At 36.8% G+C, this 13,598-nt stretch overlaps 1 protein-coding gene across 1 annotated transcript in view; it reads left to right on the plus strand.

The window, feature by feature from the left end:
* The window catches only part of HDAC9 (histone deacetylase 9), a 986,419-nt gene that overhangs the window by 918,114 nt on the left and 54,707 nt on the right, over positions 1 to 13,598 (plus strand). The window contains exon 24 of the mRNA XM_043872541.1: positions 2,563 to 2,696. Within this exon, the coding sequence (XP_043728476.1) occupies positions 2,563 to 2,696 (134 nt within the window). The remainder of the gene's footprint in view (positions 1 to 2,562; positions 2,697 to 13,598) is intronic.

The raw sequence follows: 13,598 nt of genomic DNA on the forward strand, positions 1-13,598 counted from the left end.
GTCAAAGAGCCAACTCTAACGAAAAGGATAAATAGGAGAAAAGGAGACACTGCTGAACAAAACAACAAATCGATCTTAGCTATAACTGTCAATACAGAGAATTTCAAAGGGAATGAAAAGGGAAAAATGTCTTTTCTATGACAATTTGTAATCAAGTTTTGGGATCTGTATTTACATTATCTGTACATTTTGAAAAACAGCCCTTTGGTCAGGTTTTAAAATTTACCCTGCTTGGTAATGTTTCAGCCATCCAGCAGAAGCAAACAAAATCCCACTAATCTTGGGTTTCAAAGGTAAATATCATATTCAAATCTGTTCTCCAAGTTTTCTCACATATAAAGTTCTGATGAATATGAACTCAAAAAAAAAAAAAAAAGCAAAGGAAAATTAAGACATCATGAGGCTGAATCAGCAGAAACAAAAATAGTAAAACTAAGCCATAAAGACTTCAAATAGCAGATATAGAATATAAAATAATTATGTCTAAAGAAATCAAAACTTGAAAGATTAAAGTGACTAAGAAGTTATGAAATATAACCAAACAGAACACGTAGGATTGAACAACAAAATCACTGAAATGAAAATATCAATGAAAGTATAAATAGTAGACTAGATACATCTGGAGTGAAAAAGCCTGGAAAGTAAATCTGCAACAAAAGTACACATAATATCGGACAGAAAGAGACAGAAAATAAATGAAAACTTCAGAGATGTTGAGGCTATACTAACAATGACTACATCTCATTGGGGTTCCAAAATACAATGATAAGGTAATAAACAACTTTATTGAATAAATTTGAACACAAAAGATACAAATTTCTGGGAAAATGTAACTTGGGAAGATATTGAAAGCAAGAATAGTCCCCTAATCCCTAAGAAAATTCTCAATAGATTAATGTCTTTCTCAAAGAAAATAGAAGAGTCAAATGGTTTACAGAAGATTTCTACCCAACATTCTAGGGTCAAATAATAGAAAAAGAAGGTCCAGTCATAATAAAATTCAATATAGTCAGTAAAAGAATAGAAATTTATTGATTAACCTCTTTTACAAACATAGTGAAAAAATCCTAAACAAAGCATTAGTCAAATAAATTCAGTGTGTATAAGAATGATAATATATCATAACCAAACGTACTTTATTCCATAAATTCACTGATGGCTAAATATTTGAAATATTAATGTAACTCACAACACTATGAAATTGTAGGAGAAAAACCATCTCATTTGGTGTAGTAAGATAATTAAATTCAACATCTGTTTATAATAAAAACTCAATTCAGAGTAGAAATAGAAAGGTCTTTCCTTATTCTGAATGAAACCACAGTAAGATGCCATTCTTTGCCACCCACATGTATGGCCCATCACACCAAATGTTGGCAAGGATGAAACTAAACTGGAATTCTGATACACACTGCTTCTCACAGTGGGGATTGATCATAGTCCTTTGGAAACGATCTGGTTTTATTTAGCAGGTTGTAAGTCACAGCAGTTTTATTCCACTCTTGCATGTGTGCACCAGAAGGCTGGTATAAGAATGTTCTTATTGGCTTTTTTTTTTTGGTCACTTGTGGGATCCTTGTTCCTCTAATCAGGGATCCAGTGGAGGCCCATGGTGGAGAAATCACAGAGTCCTAACCACTGGACCACCAGGAAAGTCCCATAGGGGCATTTTTTTTTCTTAATAACAGAAAAACATAAATATTTGTCAACAGGAGAGTGGGTAAATACTATTTTATATTCATTAAATGGCCTACTAGAGAGCATAAAGCTGTTGTTACATGTATTGACAGAAATGAACTAACACAATGTGTGAAAAGAGCATGTTGCAAAAGTATAAAACGATTTTTTTTTTTTTTTTTTTTATAAAACGATTTTTATAAAGTTCCAGAATAAGCAGGTTAAACAATGAAAAGCAAAGGAGTCATAAATACCAACTCAGGGTCCTGATTACCCACAGTGAGGGGGAATTATGTTATTAGAGAGTTGCATGCAGGGGGCTTCAAAAATATTTTCCTTAAATTGGGAGGTGAGTGACCACTTGTTTGTGATGTCATACATAGATACTAATTTTTGTATTCATCAGCTATTTCATAGTAAAAAGAATGCCTGTAAAATCTAATGTGATAGGTATGTAATTTGAGGTGATACATGGAAAACTTCTTCCGTTTATAATAAAGGCACATGATAGGAAGAAGAAACAAATATTAAGCAAACGGAACTGCATACCTTATTAATATTAGCTGAACACTTTTCATCCAGGTGTACACAGAATGTTTTGAGAAAGGCAGTAATGTGCACAGTGAAGAGAGCAATGGGACTGGTGTACATCCTAATTGTGATACTGCTCAGCTGCAGGATCTTGGATTTTGTGATCTAAGATCTTTTATCAAATTATCAAAATTTGGTAAAATTTTATCAAATCGTTGTGAGTATTAAATGAGTTAGCACGTGGGAAGTACTGAGATAGGACATACACACAGTAAATGCTCAATCAGTATCAGATTCTAGTGGTCAGTTGACTTTTAACTTACACTTTGAAATGTTCTGTTTGCATTATGGTAGGCTTTGGTCATTTGACGAAGCAGTTGATGACACTGGCTGATGGACATGTGGTGTTGGCTCTAGAAGGAGGACATGATCTCACAGCCATCTGCGATGCATCAGAAGCCTGTGTAAATGCCCTTCTAGGAAATGAGGTAAAAAACTAAAAGTACAAAAGCAGGGGTTAAAGGACCAGGAATGTATGCGTGCATATGTTTCATCTTTCTTAACATCGTACATACTCAGAAAACACAATGTTGTTCTTAAAATTTACAGGAAAAAGGCAAGCTGTAGATAAGAAAAGTTTACATGTCCTCCTGTTCTATGCTGTAACTTTTGCCCAGTTATAGGTTCCATACAGTACATCCCTCGATCAGGTTATTGGTAGAGCTCAGTAAATAAGTAAAAATAACCCATGGGAGGAAATGGTCTGTATATTGTATTGACTCAGCTAATGAGCACTGAAACACTGAGAAAGAATTAACTCAAAGAAAAGTTGTCAATATTTTCTGTAGGATTATGTTAGTTCAGGGAGGGAAACTTTTTAGAAATATCTTTTCAGCTTTTTAAAGTATAATTGGAATACAAAATTATAATTCATATATCTAACATATATAGTGTAATTATTTGACAATGTAATTATTTAACAATGTGCAGACATTGTTAAATGATTTTCCTCCTTGAGTTAATTATCACCCCACATAGTTACTTTTTTTGGGTGAAAATACTTAAGTTCTCCTCTGTTAGAAATTTTAATTATACAATAGAGTATTAGCAGTTATATTCACTGTTATATACATTAGATCTTCAAGCCTTATTCATCTTATTACTAAAAGTTTAAAAACTTTTACCAAGCTTTCCCTATTCCACCCCAACCCCCAGCTTCTGGCAACCACCATTCTACCCTATGATTCCATGAGTTCAACTATTTTATTTGCTTGTTTTTGGTTCTAGGTAAGTTTTATTTTCTTACTTGTATAGCTTATTTCACTTGGCATAATACCTTCTGTGTTCATCCATAATGTCACAAAAGACAGGATTTCTTTAAGATTGCATAATCCATTGTGTGTGTGTGTATTGGTGTGTATGTGTATTACATTTTCTATATCCATTCATCTGTAAGTGGGAGATGCTTGCACTGTTTCCAAACCTTGATTATTGTGAATAGTGATGCAATAAACTTGGGAGTTCAGATGTCTCTTTGAGATAATGAAATAGTGATTTCATTTCCTTTGAATATTTACCCAGAAGTGAGATTCCTGAGTCATGTGATAGGTCTGTTTTTAGTTTCTTGATGGACCTCCTTCTGTTTTCCTTAGTGACTGTACTAGTTTACTTTCCTACCAAGAATGCACAAGGGTTTCCTTTTCCCAGCATCCTCACCAGCATTTCTCTCTTCTCTTTTTGATAATACACATGTTATGTGAGGTGTATGTGAGGAGTATGTGAGGTGATAGCTCATTATGGTTTGATTTGCATTTTCCTGATGATTATTGATGTTGAGCACCTTTTCATGTATATATTGGCCATCTGTTTGTCTTTAGAAAATACATATTCAGGTCCTTTGCCCAATTTGAATTGTGGCATTTGGTTTTGTGTGTTTTGCTAGTGAGTTGTATGAATCCCTTGTATATTTTGGATACTAATTGCTTATTGGGTATGTGATTTGTAAATATTTATTCCCATTCCATGAGTTGCCTTTTCATTTTATTGATGGTTATCTTTATTGTGCAGAAGCTTTTTAGTTTCATGTAGTCCCACCTATTTTTACTTTTTGTTTTCACTTTCATTCGCAATCCAAATAATCATTGCCAATAGCAGTGTCAAGGAGCTCACCCTCTGTGTTTTATTCCAAGAGTTTTATGATTCCAAGTCTTGCTTTTAAATATTTAATCAATTTTGAATTGGTTTTTATGTTTAAGATAGGGATGCCGTTTCATTCTTTTACATATGGCTATCTAGTTTGACCAGTACCATTTATTGAAGAGATTATTCTCCACTGAGTATTCCTGGTTCCTTTGCTGAAGATTAATTGTGTATGCATGAGTTCATTTCTGGGATCTCTCTTCTGTCTGTTAACTTGTATGTCTGATTTTAATGCCAATACCATAACTCGTAATATAACTTGTGTTGATTGCTTGTAATATAACTTGAAATTAGGAAGTGTGGTAACTCTTGACATTATTCTTCTGTCTGAAGATTATATTGGCTATTTGGCATTCTTTTGTGGTTTCATTTCAATTTTAGGATTTTTTTTTTTCTGTTGCTGTGAAAAATGCCCTTTGATAGATATTACATTGAATCTATAGCTCACTTGGATGTTATGGACATTTTTAATTATATTAATCTTTCTGATCCATGAACCTAGGATATCTTTCCATATATTTGTGTCTTCAGTTTCTTTTATCAGTGTCTTAAAATTTTTTTGTGTATAGGTCTCTCACTTCTTTGGATACATTTATTGCTAAGTAGATTGTTTTGGGGGAGAAGGCAATGGCACCCCACTCCAATACCCTTGCCTGGAAAATCCCATGGACGGAGGAGCCTGGTAGGCTGCAGTCCATGGGTCGCTAAGAGTCAGACATGACTGAACGACTTCATTTTCACTTTTCACTTTCATGCATTGGAGAAGGAAATGGCAACCCACTCCAGTGTTCTTGCCTGGAGAATCCCAGGGACGGGGGAGCCTGGTGGGCTGCCGTCTATGGGGTTGCATAGAGTCGGACACGACTGAAGCAACTTAGCAGCAGCAGCAGCAGATGGTTTTTGATGCTATTGTATATGGGATTTTGTTGTTTTTTTCAGATAGTTAATTGTCAGTATGTAGCATCATGACTGATTTTTCTATGTTGATTTTGTATCCTACAACTTTGTTGAATTCATTTAACAGTTTTTTTGGTGGCATATATAGGGTTTTCTATATATATCATGTCATATGCAAATAGTAACAGTTCTTTTCTGACTTGGATGCCTCGTTCTTTTTCTTGTCTAATTGCTTTAGACAGTACTCATAATACTATGTTGAATAACATTTTGGCCATATTGGGCATCCTAGTCTTGTTTCTGATCTAAGAGGAAACGTTTTCAGCTTTTCAACATTGAGTGCAATGTTAGCTGTGAGTTTCTCATGAAAGTGAACGTGTTAGTCACTCAGTGGTGTCTGATTCTTTGTGAGTCCATGGACTATAGCCTGCTAGGCTCCTCTGTCCATGGAATTCTTCAAGCAAGAATACTGGAGTGGGTTGCCATGCCCTTCTCCAGGGGATCTTCCCAAACCCAGGCCTCTCACATCATGGGCACATTCTTTACCATTTGAGCTACCGAGGAAGCCCATATGTTCCCATATATGGGGCTTAATTACGTTAAGGTGCTTTCCTTCTCAGAGTTAAAGAATCTGCCTGCAATGCAAGAGATGTGGGTTCGATCCATGGGTCAGGAAGATCCCCTGGAGAAGAAAATGACAAAACACTCCAGTATTCTTGCCTGGGAAGCTCCATAGACAGAGGAGCCTGACAGGCTGTAGTCCATGGGGTCACAAAAAGAGTTGGACATGACTTAGTGACCAAACAACAACAAACCTTCTATCGCATATTTATTGAAAGTTTTTTTCATGAGAGGATATTGAATTTTGTCATATTCTTTGTCTGCATCTATTAAGATGATTGTGTAATCTTTATCCATCATTTTGTTGATGTAGCTTATTGCATTTTTTCATTTGCAGATGTTGAACTACCTTTGCATCTGTGGAATATATCCCACGTAATCATGGCATAACTTCTTTTAATGTACTGTTGAATTCAGTTTGCTTACATTTTTTGAGGAGTTTGCATTTTGAACCTTGATGTTCATCAAGGGTATTGGCCTGTAATTTCTTTTCTTTAGTGTTTTTTTACTGATTTTGGTATCAGGAAAAGTCAGTTTGGTTCAGTTGCTCAGTCGTGTCTGACACTTTACGACCCCTATGATCTACAGCATGCCAAGCTTCCCTGTACATCACCAACTCCTGGAGATTGCTCAAACTCATGTCCATTGAGTCAGGGATGCCATCCAACCATCTCATCCTATGTCGTCCCCTTCTCCTCCTGCCTTCAATCTTTCCCAGCATCAGGGTCTCTTCCAAAGCATCAGTTCTTCACATCAGGTGGCCAAAGTATTGGAATTTCAGCTTCAGCATCAGTCCTTTGAGTGAATTCATTGTAACTCATTGGAGTCCTTCCAATGAATATTCAGGACTGATTTCTTTTAGGATTGACTGGTTTGATCTCCTTGCAGTCCAAGGGACTCTCAAGAGTCTTCTCCAACACCACAGTTCAGGAAAATGCTGACTTCCAAAAATGAGTTTGGACAGCTTCCCTCTTCTTCAGTTTTTTGGATGAATTTGAGAAAGATTGGTATTACTTCCTCTCTGATACAGTTCACCAGTGAAGCCATCTGATTCTGAACTTTTCTTTGTTGGGAGGTTTTGATTATAGATTCAGTGTCCTTACTGGTAATTTGTTAAGATTTCTCTGTGTCTTCATTATCTGATGTGTTTTTCTGTTTCTAGAAAGTTATGTTTTTTCTAAGCAATTTAACTTGTTGGCATGTAATTGTTTATAGTAGTATCTTATGTTCCTTTGTATGTTTTGAGTTGCAATGTCTCCTTATTCATTTCTGATTTTTTTAATTGAGGCTTTTCTCTTTTTTACTTAGTCTAGTTAAAAGTTTATCAATTTTGTTTATCTTTTCATAAATCCAGCTTAGTTTTATTGATTTTTTCTATTGTCTTTTTAATCTCTATTATATTTATTTCCACTTTGATCTTTTTTATTTCCTTCTTTCTACCAGTTGGGCCTTAGTTCTTTCTTTACTTGTTAGTTTTTTGAGATTAAATTTAGGTTGTTTAGTTGGGACCATTCTTTTTTCTTAATGTAAGCATTTATCACCATAAACTTCTCTCTTAGAACTGCTTTTGCTGCGTGCCATAAGTTTTGGTATTTTGTGTTCCCATTCTCATTTATCTCAAGATATTTTTTTCTAAATTTCTTTTGATTTATTCTTTGATGTATTGATTATTCAGCAGCATGTTGTTAAATAACCATATATTTTAGAATTTTACACTGTTTTCTTACAATGATTTCTAGTTTTTGCCTGCTCCCTCTGCACTGATCCCTGAGGGGATAACTATAGAGTTAAGTGCTCACATACTTAACAAATGCTTCTCTGTTTGCTATGGTCCTGTGGGACTCAAGCACCCAAGCCCTGTTAGCTTTCAGAGCTAGGTGTTTTGGGAGCCATTCTTATGGTGGGGGCCTTAAGCATTGGGGTGCTGGATTTGTAATCCAAATCCCTTCACTCCTCAAGAAGAGGCTAGGAGTTGAGGTTTGCTGGCAAAAGTATACCTAAGTTTTCCCACTCATTTTGATGTGGGTATTTTCTCATTGTCTCAATATGTAGGAGTCACTCAGCTAGTTTCTTTGAAAGTAATTGGTCTGTTTGTAGCTATACATTCAGCAGTGCCTCCATGGAAGGAGGAAAATTCAGGAATCTCCTATGTTACCCTCTTGATCTGGAGTCTTAAAAATATTTACAAATTCTTTTTTTTCTGTCATCATTTGTAAATTATCTAGGCTGAGATATATATTCAGCCTAGATACTGAACATATACTGAACAGCCTTTTCATTCTGTTCATGGGGTTCTCAAGGCAAGAATACTGAGGTGGTTTGCCATTCCCTTCTCCAGTGGACCACATTTTGTCCAAGCTCTCCACCATGACCCGTCCATCTTGGGTGGCCCTACATGGAATGGCTCATAGTTTCATTGAATTAGACAAGGCTGTGGTCCATGTGATCAGATTAGTTAGTTTTCGGTGATTGTGGTTTTCATTCTGTCTGCCCTCTGATGGAGAAGAATAAGAAGCATATGGAAGCTTCCTGCTAGGAGAGACTGAGGGGGAAAATGGGTCTTGTTCTGATGGGCGGGGCCATGCTCAGGAAATCTTTAATCCAATTTTCTGTTGAAGGGTGGAGCTGTGTTCCCTCCTTGCTGTTTACCTGAGACCAAACTATGGTGGAGGTAGTGAAGATAATGGGGACCCCCTTTAAAAGGTCCCAGGCACGCACTGCTGCACTCAGTGCCCCCAACCCTGCAGCAGGCCACCGCCGACCCACGCCTCCAGTCACATCCACAACTGGGTCTTGTTTTTGCTTTGGCTCCCTCTCTTCATTTTTTCTGGAGTTATTTCTCCGCTGATCTCCGGTAGCATATTGGGCACCTACTGACCTGGGGAGTTCATTGAAATTTTAAGAATCAGTCAACTAAAATGGACTATAATGGGTGAATTTAACTCAGATGACCATTATATCTACTACTATGGGCAAGAATACTTTAGAAGAAATGGAGTAGCCATCATAGTCAACCGAAGAGTCTGAAATGCAGTACTTGGATGCAGTCTCAAAAATGACAAAATGATCTCTGTTCGTTTCCAAGCCAAACCATTCAATATCACAGTAATCCAAGTCCATGCCACTACCAGTAATGCTGACGAAGCTGAAGTTGAATGGTTCTATGAAGACCTATAGGACCTTCTAGAACTAACACCAAAAAACAAAAGATGTCCTTTTCATTATAGGGGACTGCAATGCAAAAGTAGGAAGTCAAGAGATACCTGGAGTAACAGGCAAATTTGGCCTTAGAGAACAAAATGAAGCAGATCAAAGGCTAACAGAGTTTGACCAAGAGAATGCACTGGTCATAGCAAACACCCTCTTCCAACAACACAAGAGAAGATTCTACACATGGACATCACCAGATGATCAATACTGAAAACAGATTGATTATACTCTTTGCAGCCAAAGATGGAGAAGCTTTATACAGTCAGCAAAAGCAAGACCAAGAGCTGACTGTGGCTCAGATCATGAACTTCTTATTGCCAAATTCAGACTTAAATTGAAGAAAGTAGGGAAAACCACTAGACCATTCATGTATGACCTAAATTAAATCCCTTAGAATTATACAGTGGAAATGACAAATAGATTCAAGGGATTAGATTTGATAGACAGTGCCTGAAGAACTATGGACAGATGTTTGTGACTTTGTACAGAAGGCAGTGATCAAGACCATCCCCAAGAAAAAAAAAGGCAAAATGGTTGTCTGAGGAAGCCTTACAAATAGCCGAGAAAGGACACAAAAGGCAAAGGAGAAAAGGAAAGATATTCCCATTTGAAAGCAGAGTTCCAAAGAATAGCAAGGAGAGATAAGAAAGCCTTCCTCAGTGATCAATGCAAAGAAATAGAGGAAAACAATAGAATGGGAAAGACTAGAGATCTCTTCAAGGAAATTAGAGATACCAAGGGAATATTTCTTGCAAAGATGGGCAAAATAAAGGACAGAAATGGTATGGACCTAACAGAATTAGAAGATATTAAAAAGAGGTGGCAAGAATACACAGAAGAACTATACAAAAAAGACCTTCATGATCTAGATAACCACAATGGTGTGATCACTTACCTAGAGCCAGCTTGACTTCCTGGAATGCGAAGTCAAGTGGGCCTTAGGAAGCATCACTATAAACAAAGCTGGTGGAGGTAATGGAATTCCAGTTGAACTATTTCAAATCCTAGAAGATGATGCTGTGAAAGTGCTGCACTGAATATGCCAGCAAATTTGGAAAACTCAGCAGTGGCCATAGGACTAGAAAAGGTTTATTTTCATTCCAATCCCAAAGAAAGGCAATGCCAAAGAATGCTTAAACTACCGCACAATTGCACTCATCTCACATACTAGCAAAGTAATGCTCAAAATTCTCCAAGCTGGGCTGTAACAGTACAGGCTTCAACTTCAACAGGTTTCAACTTCCAGATGTTCAAGCTGGATTTAGAAAAGGCAGAGGAACCAGAGATCAAATTGCCAACATCCATTGAATCATTGAAAAACCAAGAGAGATTCAGGCAAACAGCTACTTCTGCTTTACTGACTATGCCAAAGCCTTTGACTGTGTGGATCACAACAAACTGGAAAATTCTTCAAGAGATGGGAATACCAGACCACCTGACCTGCCTCTTGAGAAATCTCTATGCAGGTCAAGATGTAACAGAACTGGACATGGAACAACAGACTGGTTCCAAATCAGGAAAGGAGTGTGTCAAGGCTATATATTGTCACCGTGCTTATTGAACTTATTTGCAGAATACATCATGAAAAATGCTGGGCTGAATAAGCAAAAGCTGAAAAAGATTTCTCGGAGAAATATCAGTAACCTCAGATATGCAGATGAAACCACCCTTATGGCAGAAAGCAAAGAAGAATTAAAGAGCCTATTGATGAAAGTGAAAGACAAGAGTGAAAAAGCTGGCTTAAAACTCTACATTCAAAAAACTAAGATCATGGCATCCGGTCCCATCACTTCATGGCAATTAGATGGGGAAACAATGGAAACAGTGAGAGACTTTATTTTGGGGGGCTCCAAAATCACTGCAGATGGTGACTGCAGCCATGAAATTAAAAGACACTTGGACCTTGGAATTAAAGCTAGGACCAAACTAAGCAGCATATTAAAAAGCAGAGATATTACTTTGCCAACAAAATCCATCCAGTCAAGCTATGGTTTTTCCAGTAGTGTTGTTTGGATGTGAGAGTTGGACTGTAAAGAAAGCTGAGTGCTGAAGAATTGATGCTTTTGAAATGTGGTGTTGGAGAAGACTCTTGAGAGTCCCTTGGACTGCAAGGAGATCCAACCAGTCACTCTTAAAGGAGATCAACACTGAATATTCATTGGAAGCACTGATGCTGTAGCTGAGACTCAAATACTTTGGCCACTGATGCAAAAAACTGACTCATTGGAAAACCCTGATGCTGGGAACGATTGAAGACAGGAGAAGGGACAACAGAGGATGAGATGATTGGATGGCATCACTGACTCAATGGACATGAGTTTGAGCAAGCTCCGGGAGTTGGTGATGGACAGGAAAGCCTGGTGTGCTGCAGTCCTTGAGGTCGTAAAGAGTTGAACATGACTGAGTGACTGAACTGAACTGAGAGATATATATTATTTATGTCTTATGGGTGGTGATAATGTGTCTCAAAAAGGTTTGAGAAATTCCTTCAAAGTCATGCAGCCAGAACTCAGTAGATTCAAGATTTGAACTTGGAATTGCCAGAGGTCATTCTTTTTTTTCCCCACATCACATAACTGAATTGCAACATATTTTCTGACTACTATGCAGACTTCAGATGAAATTACCATTAGATTCACTTCCAGACCATGGAAATCCTTTGGACAAAGTGATTGCAGTTCAACAAATATTTCAAACTTTATGTGCATCCATTATTTTTATGTCAATTCATTTTTTAATGGGCGTCCCTGAGAGCACAGTTGGTAAAGAATCTGCCTGCAATGCAGGAGACCCTGGTTCAATTCCTGGGTCCAGAAGACCCCCTGGAGAAGGGATTGGGTACCCACTCCACATTCTTGGGCTTCTCTTGTGGCTCAGTTGGTAAAGAATCCACCTGCAATACGGGAGACCTGGGTTCAATCCCTGGGTAGAGAAGATCCCCTAGAGAAGGGAAAGGCTACCTTCCTCAATATGCTGGCCTTGAGAATTCCATGGATTATACAGTCATTGGGGTTACAAGAGTCGGACACACTGAGCAACTTGCACTTTCATTTTTTAATAGTGAATATACAGAATGCTATAACTGCTTCATATATTTTGCCTTTTTTATTGAGATATTACTTTGCTTATAAAATAAACATATAAATATCATGGCTGACTCATGCTGAGTTTTGATAGAAAACAATAAAATTCTGTTAAGCAATTATCCTTCAACAAAAAAAATTTAAAAAATCATTTTAACAATCTTTCATTCATGTCATCTTTAACAGTAACTCATGTTTTCACCTGTAGTGTTTTTGAAGGGGAAAACATACCTTTTCTTTTGCACACAGATTGCATATGTTTTATTGTCATCATTATCTTTCAAACTTATGATGCTTCAGTATTACTATTGAGTAATATTTAAGTAAATATGTACATCTTTAATTTGAAGGAAAACATGAGAAGGTAAAGACTGCTGAGTCTGTCTTTAGGCTTTAAAAGAGTAGACTTGAGCAGTGCTCTGTTGTGTAGTATTAGCAGCACAGTAACTCAAAGGATGTAACTATGTGGTGATAAATGTTGTATTTAATGGACTGCTATTTCATAGCCCACATAGTTCATGGTGTCTAAGATATTGTAAATATTAGAATGTTTCTGAGATTCCTGTGAACAAATAATATCAAACAATGTTGAGGGGGGTTTTTGTATTCTTTGTTGTTGTTGTTGAAATAAAGGAATGCAAAAAAGAAATACTACTTTTATTATAATACCTTATCAGTTAATGTTGGGCTAGTCTATTTGCCTACTAGATAACATATTTTGCATATCCACCTATATTCTAAAATTACTTATTTCATTTTAGATATAGAAACATTTTAAGGAAGTAGACTGGTTTTTAATATTTGCATGTAAAGACTTACACCAGATGTGTAGAAAATCACAGTATCTTGTGGATTGTGGCTCCATAGATGATTGACCTGCCCAAAAAGAAATGTTATCCAGTTGCAAAAGCCAACAACTTTTCCAACTATGTGAAAGGATGTTATGGATTTCACTGGCTCTGTTTGAGCTAATTTATTCAAATAAGATTCAATCTCTGTGCTCTTACAATCTTTGCACTTGGCCCACTCCCACCTTCCATAGGAGGATTTCCAATGAGGATGGAATAATTTTTCCTGTGGTCTCCACTTTAAAAGATGATGTATTTCAGAACAGATGCAAGTCAGTTGTATGGAATTACTGTTTTTCTTAGTTTATTTGAATGTACTGAAAAATCAAAATGGTTGTGTTTTTGTACCTTCCTTCCCTGGTATGCTAATTTGACTGTGAGGCCTTTGATCAATTTGTTATATGAGTTCTATACCTTGAGGTCAAAGACACTGTTTTCATAGAGCCATTACTGACACTAGAGGGTTGTCACCTAATTTAAAGTTTGAAACTTATACCTTTTCTCTATATTTTTAGAAAGACCAGGTGTGAAA

Source organism: Cervus elaphus, chromosome 18 (assembly GCF_910594005.1).
Source record: "Cervus elaphus chromosome 18, mCerEla1.1, whole genome shotgun sequence".
Lineage (NCBI taxonomy): Eukaryota > Metazoa > Chordata > Mammalia > Artiodactyla > Cervidae > Cervus > Cervus elaphus.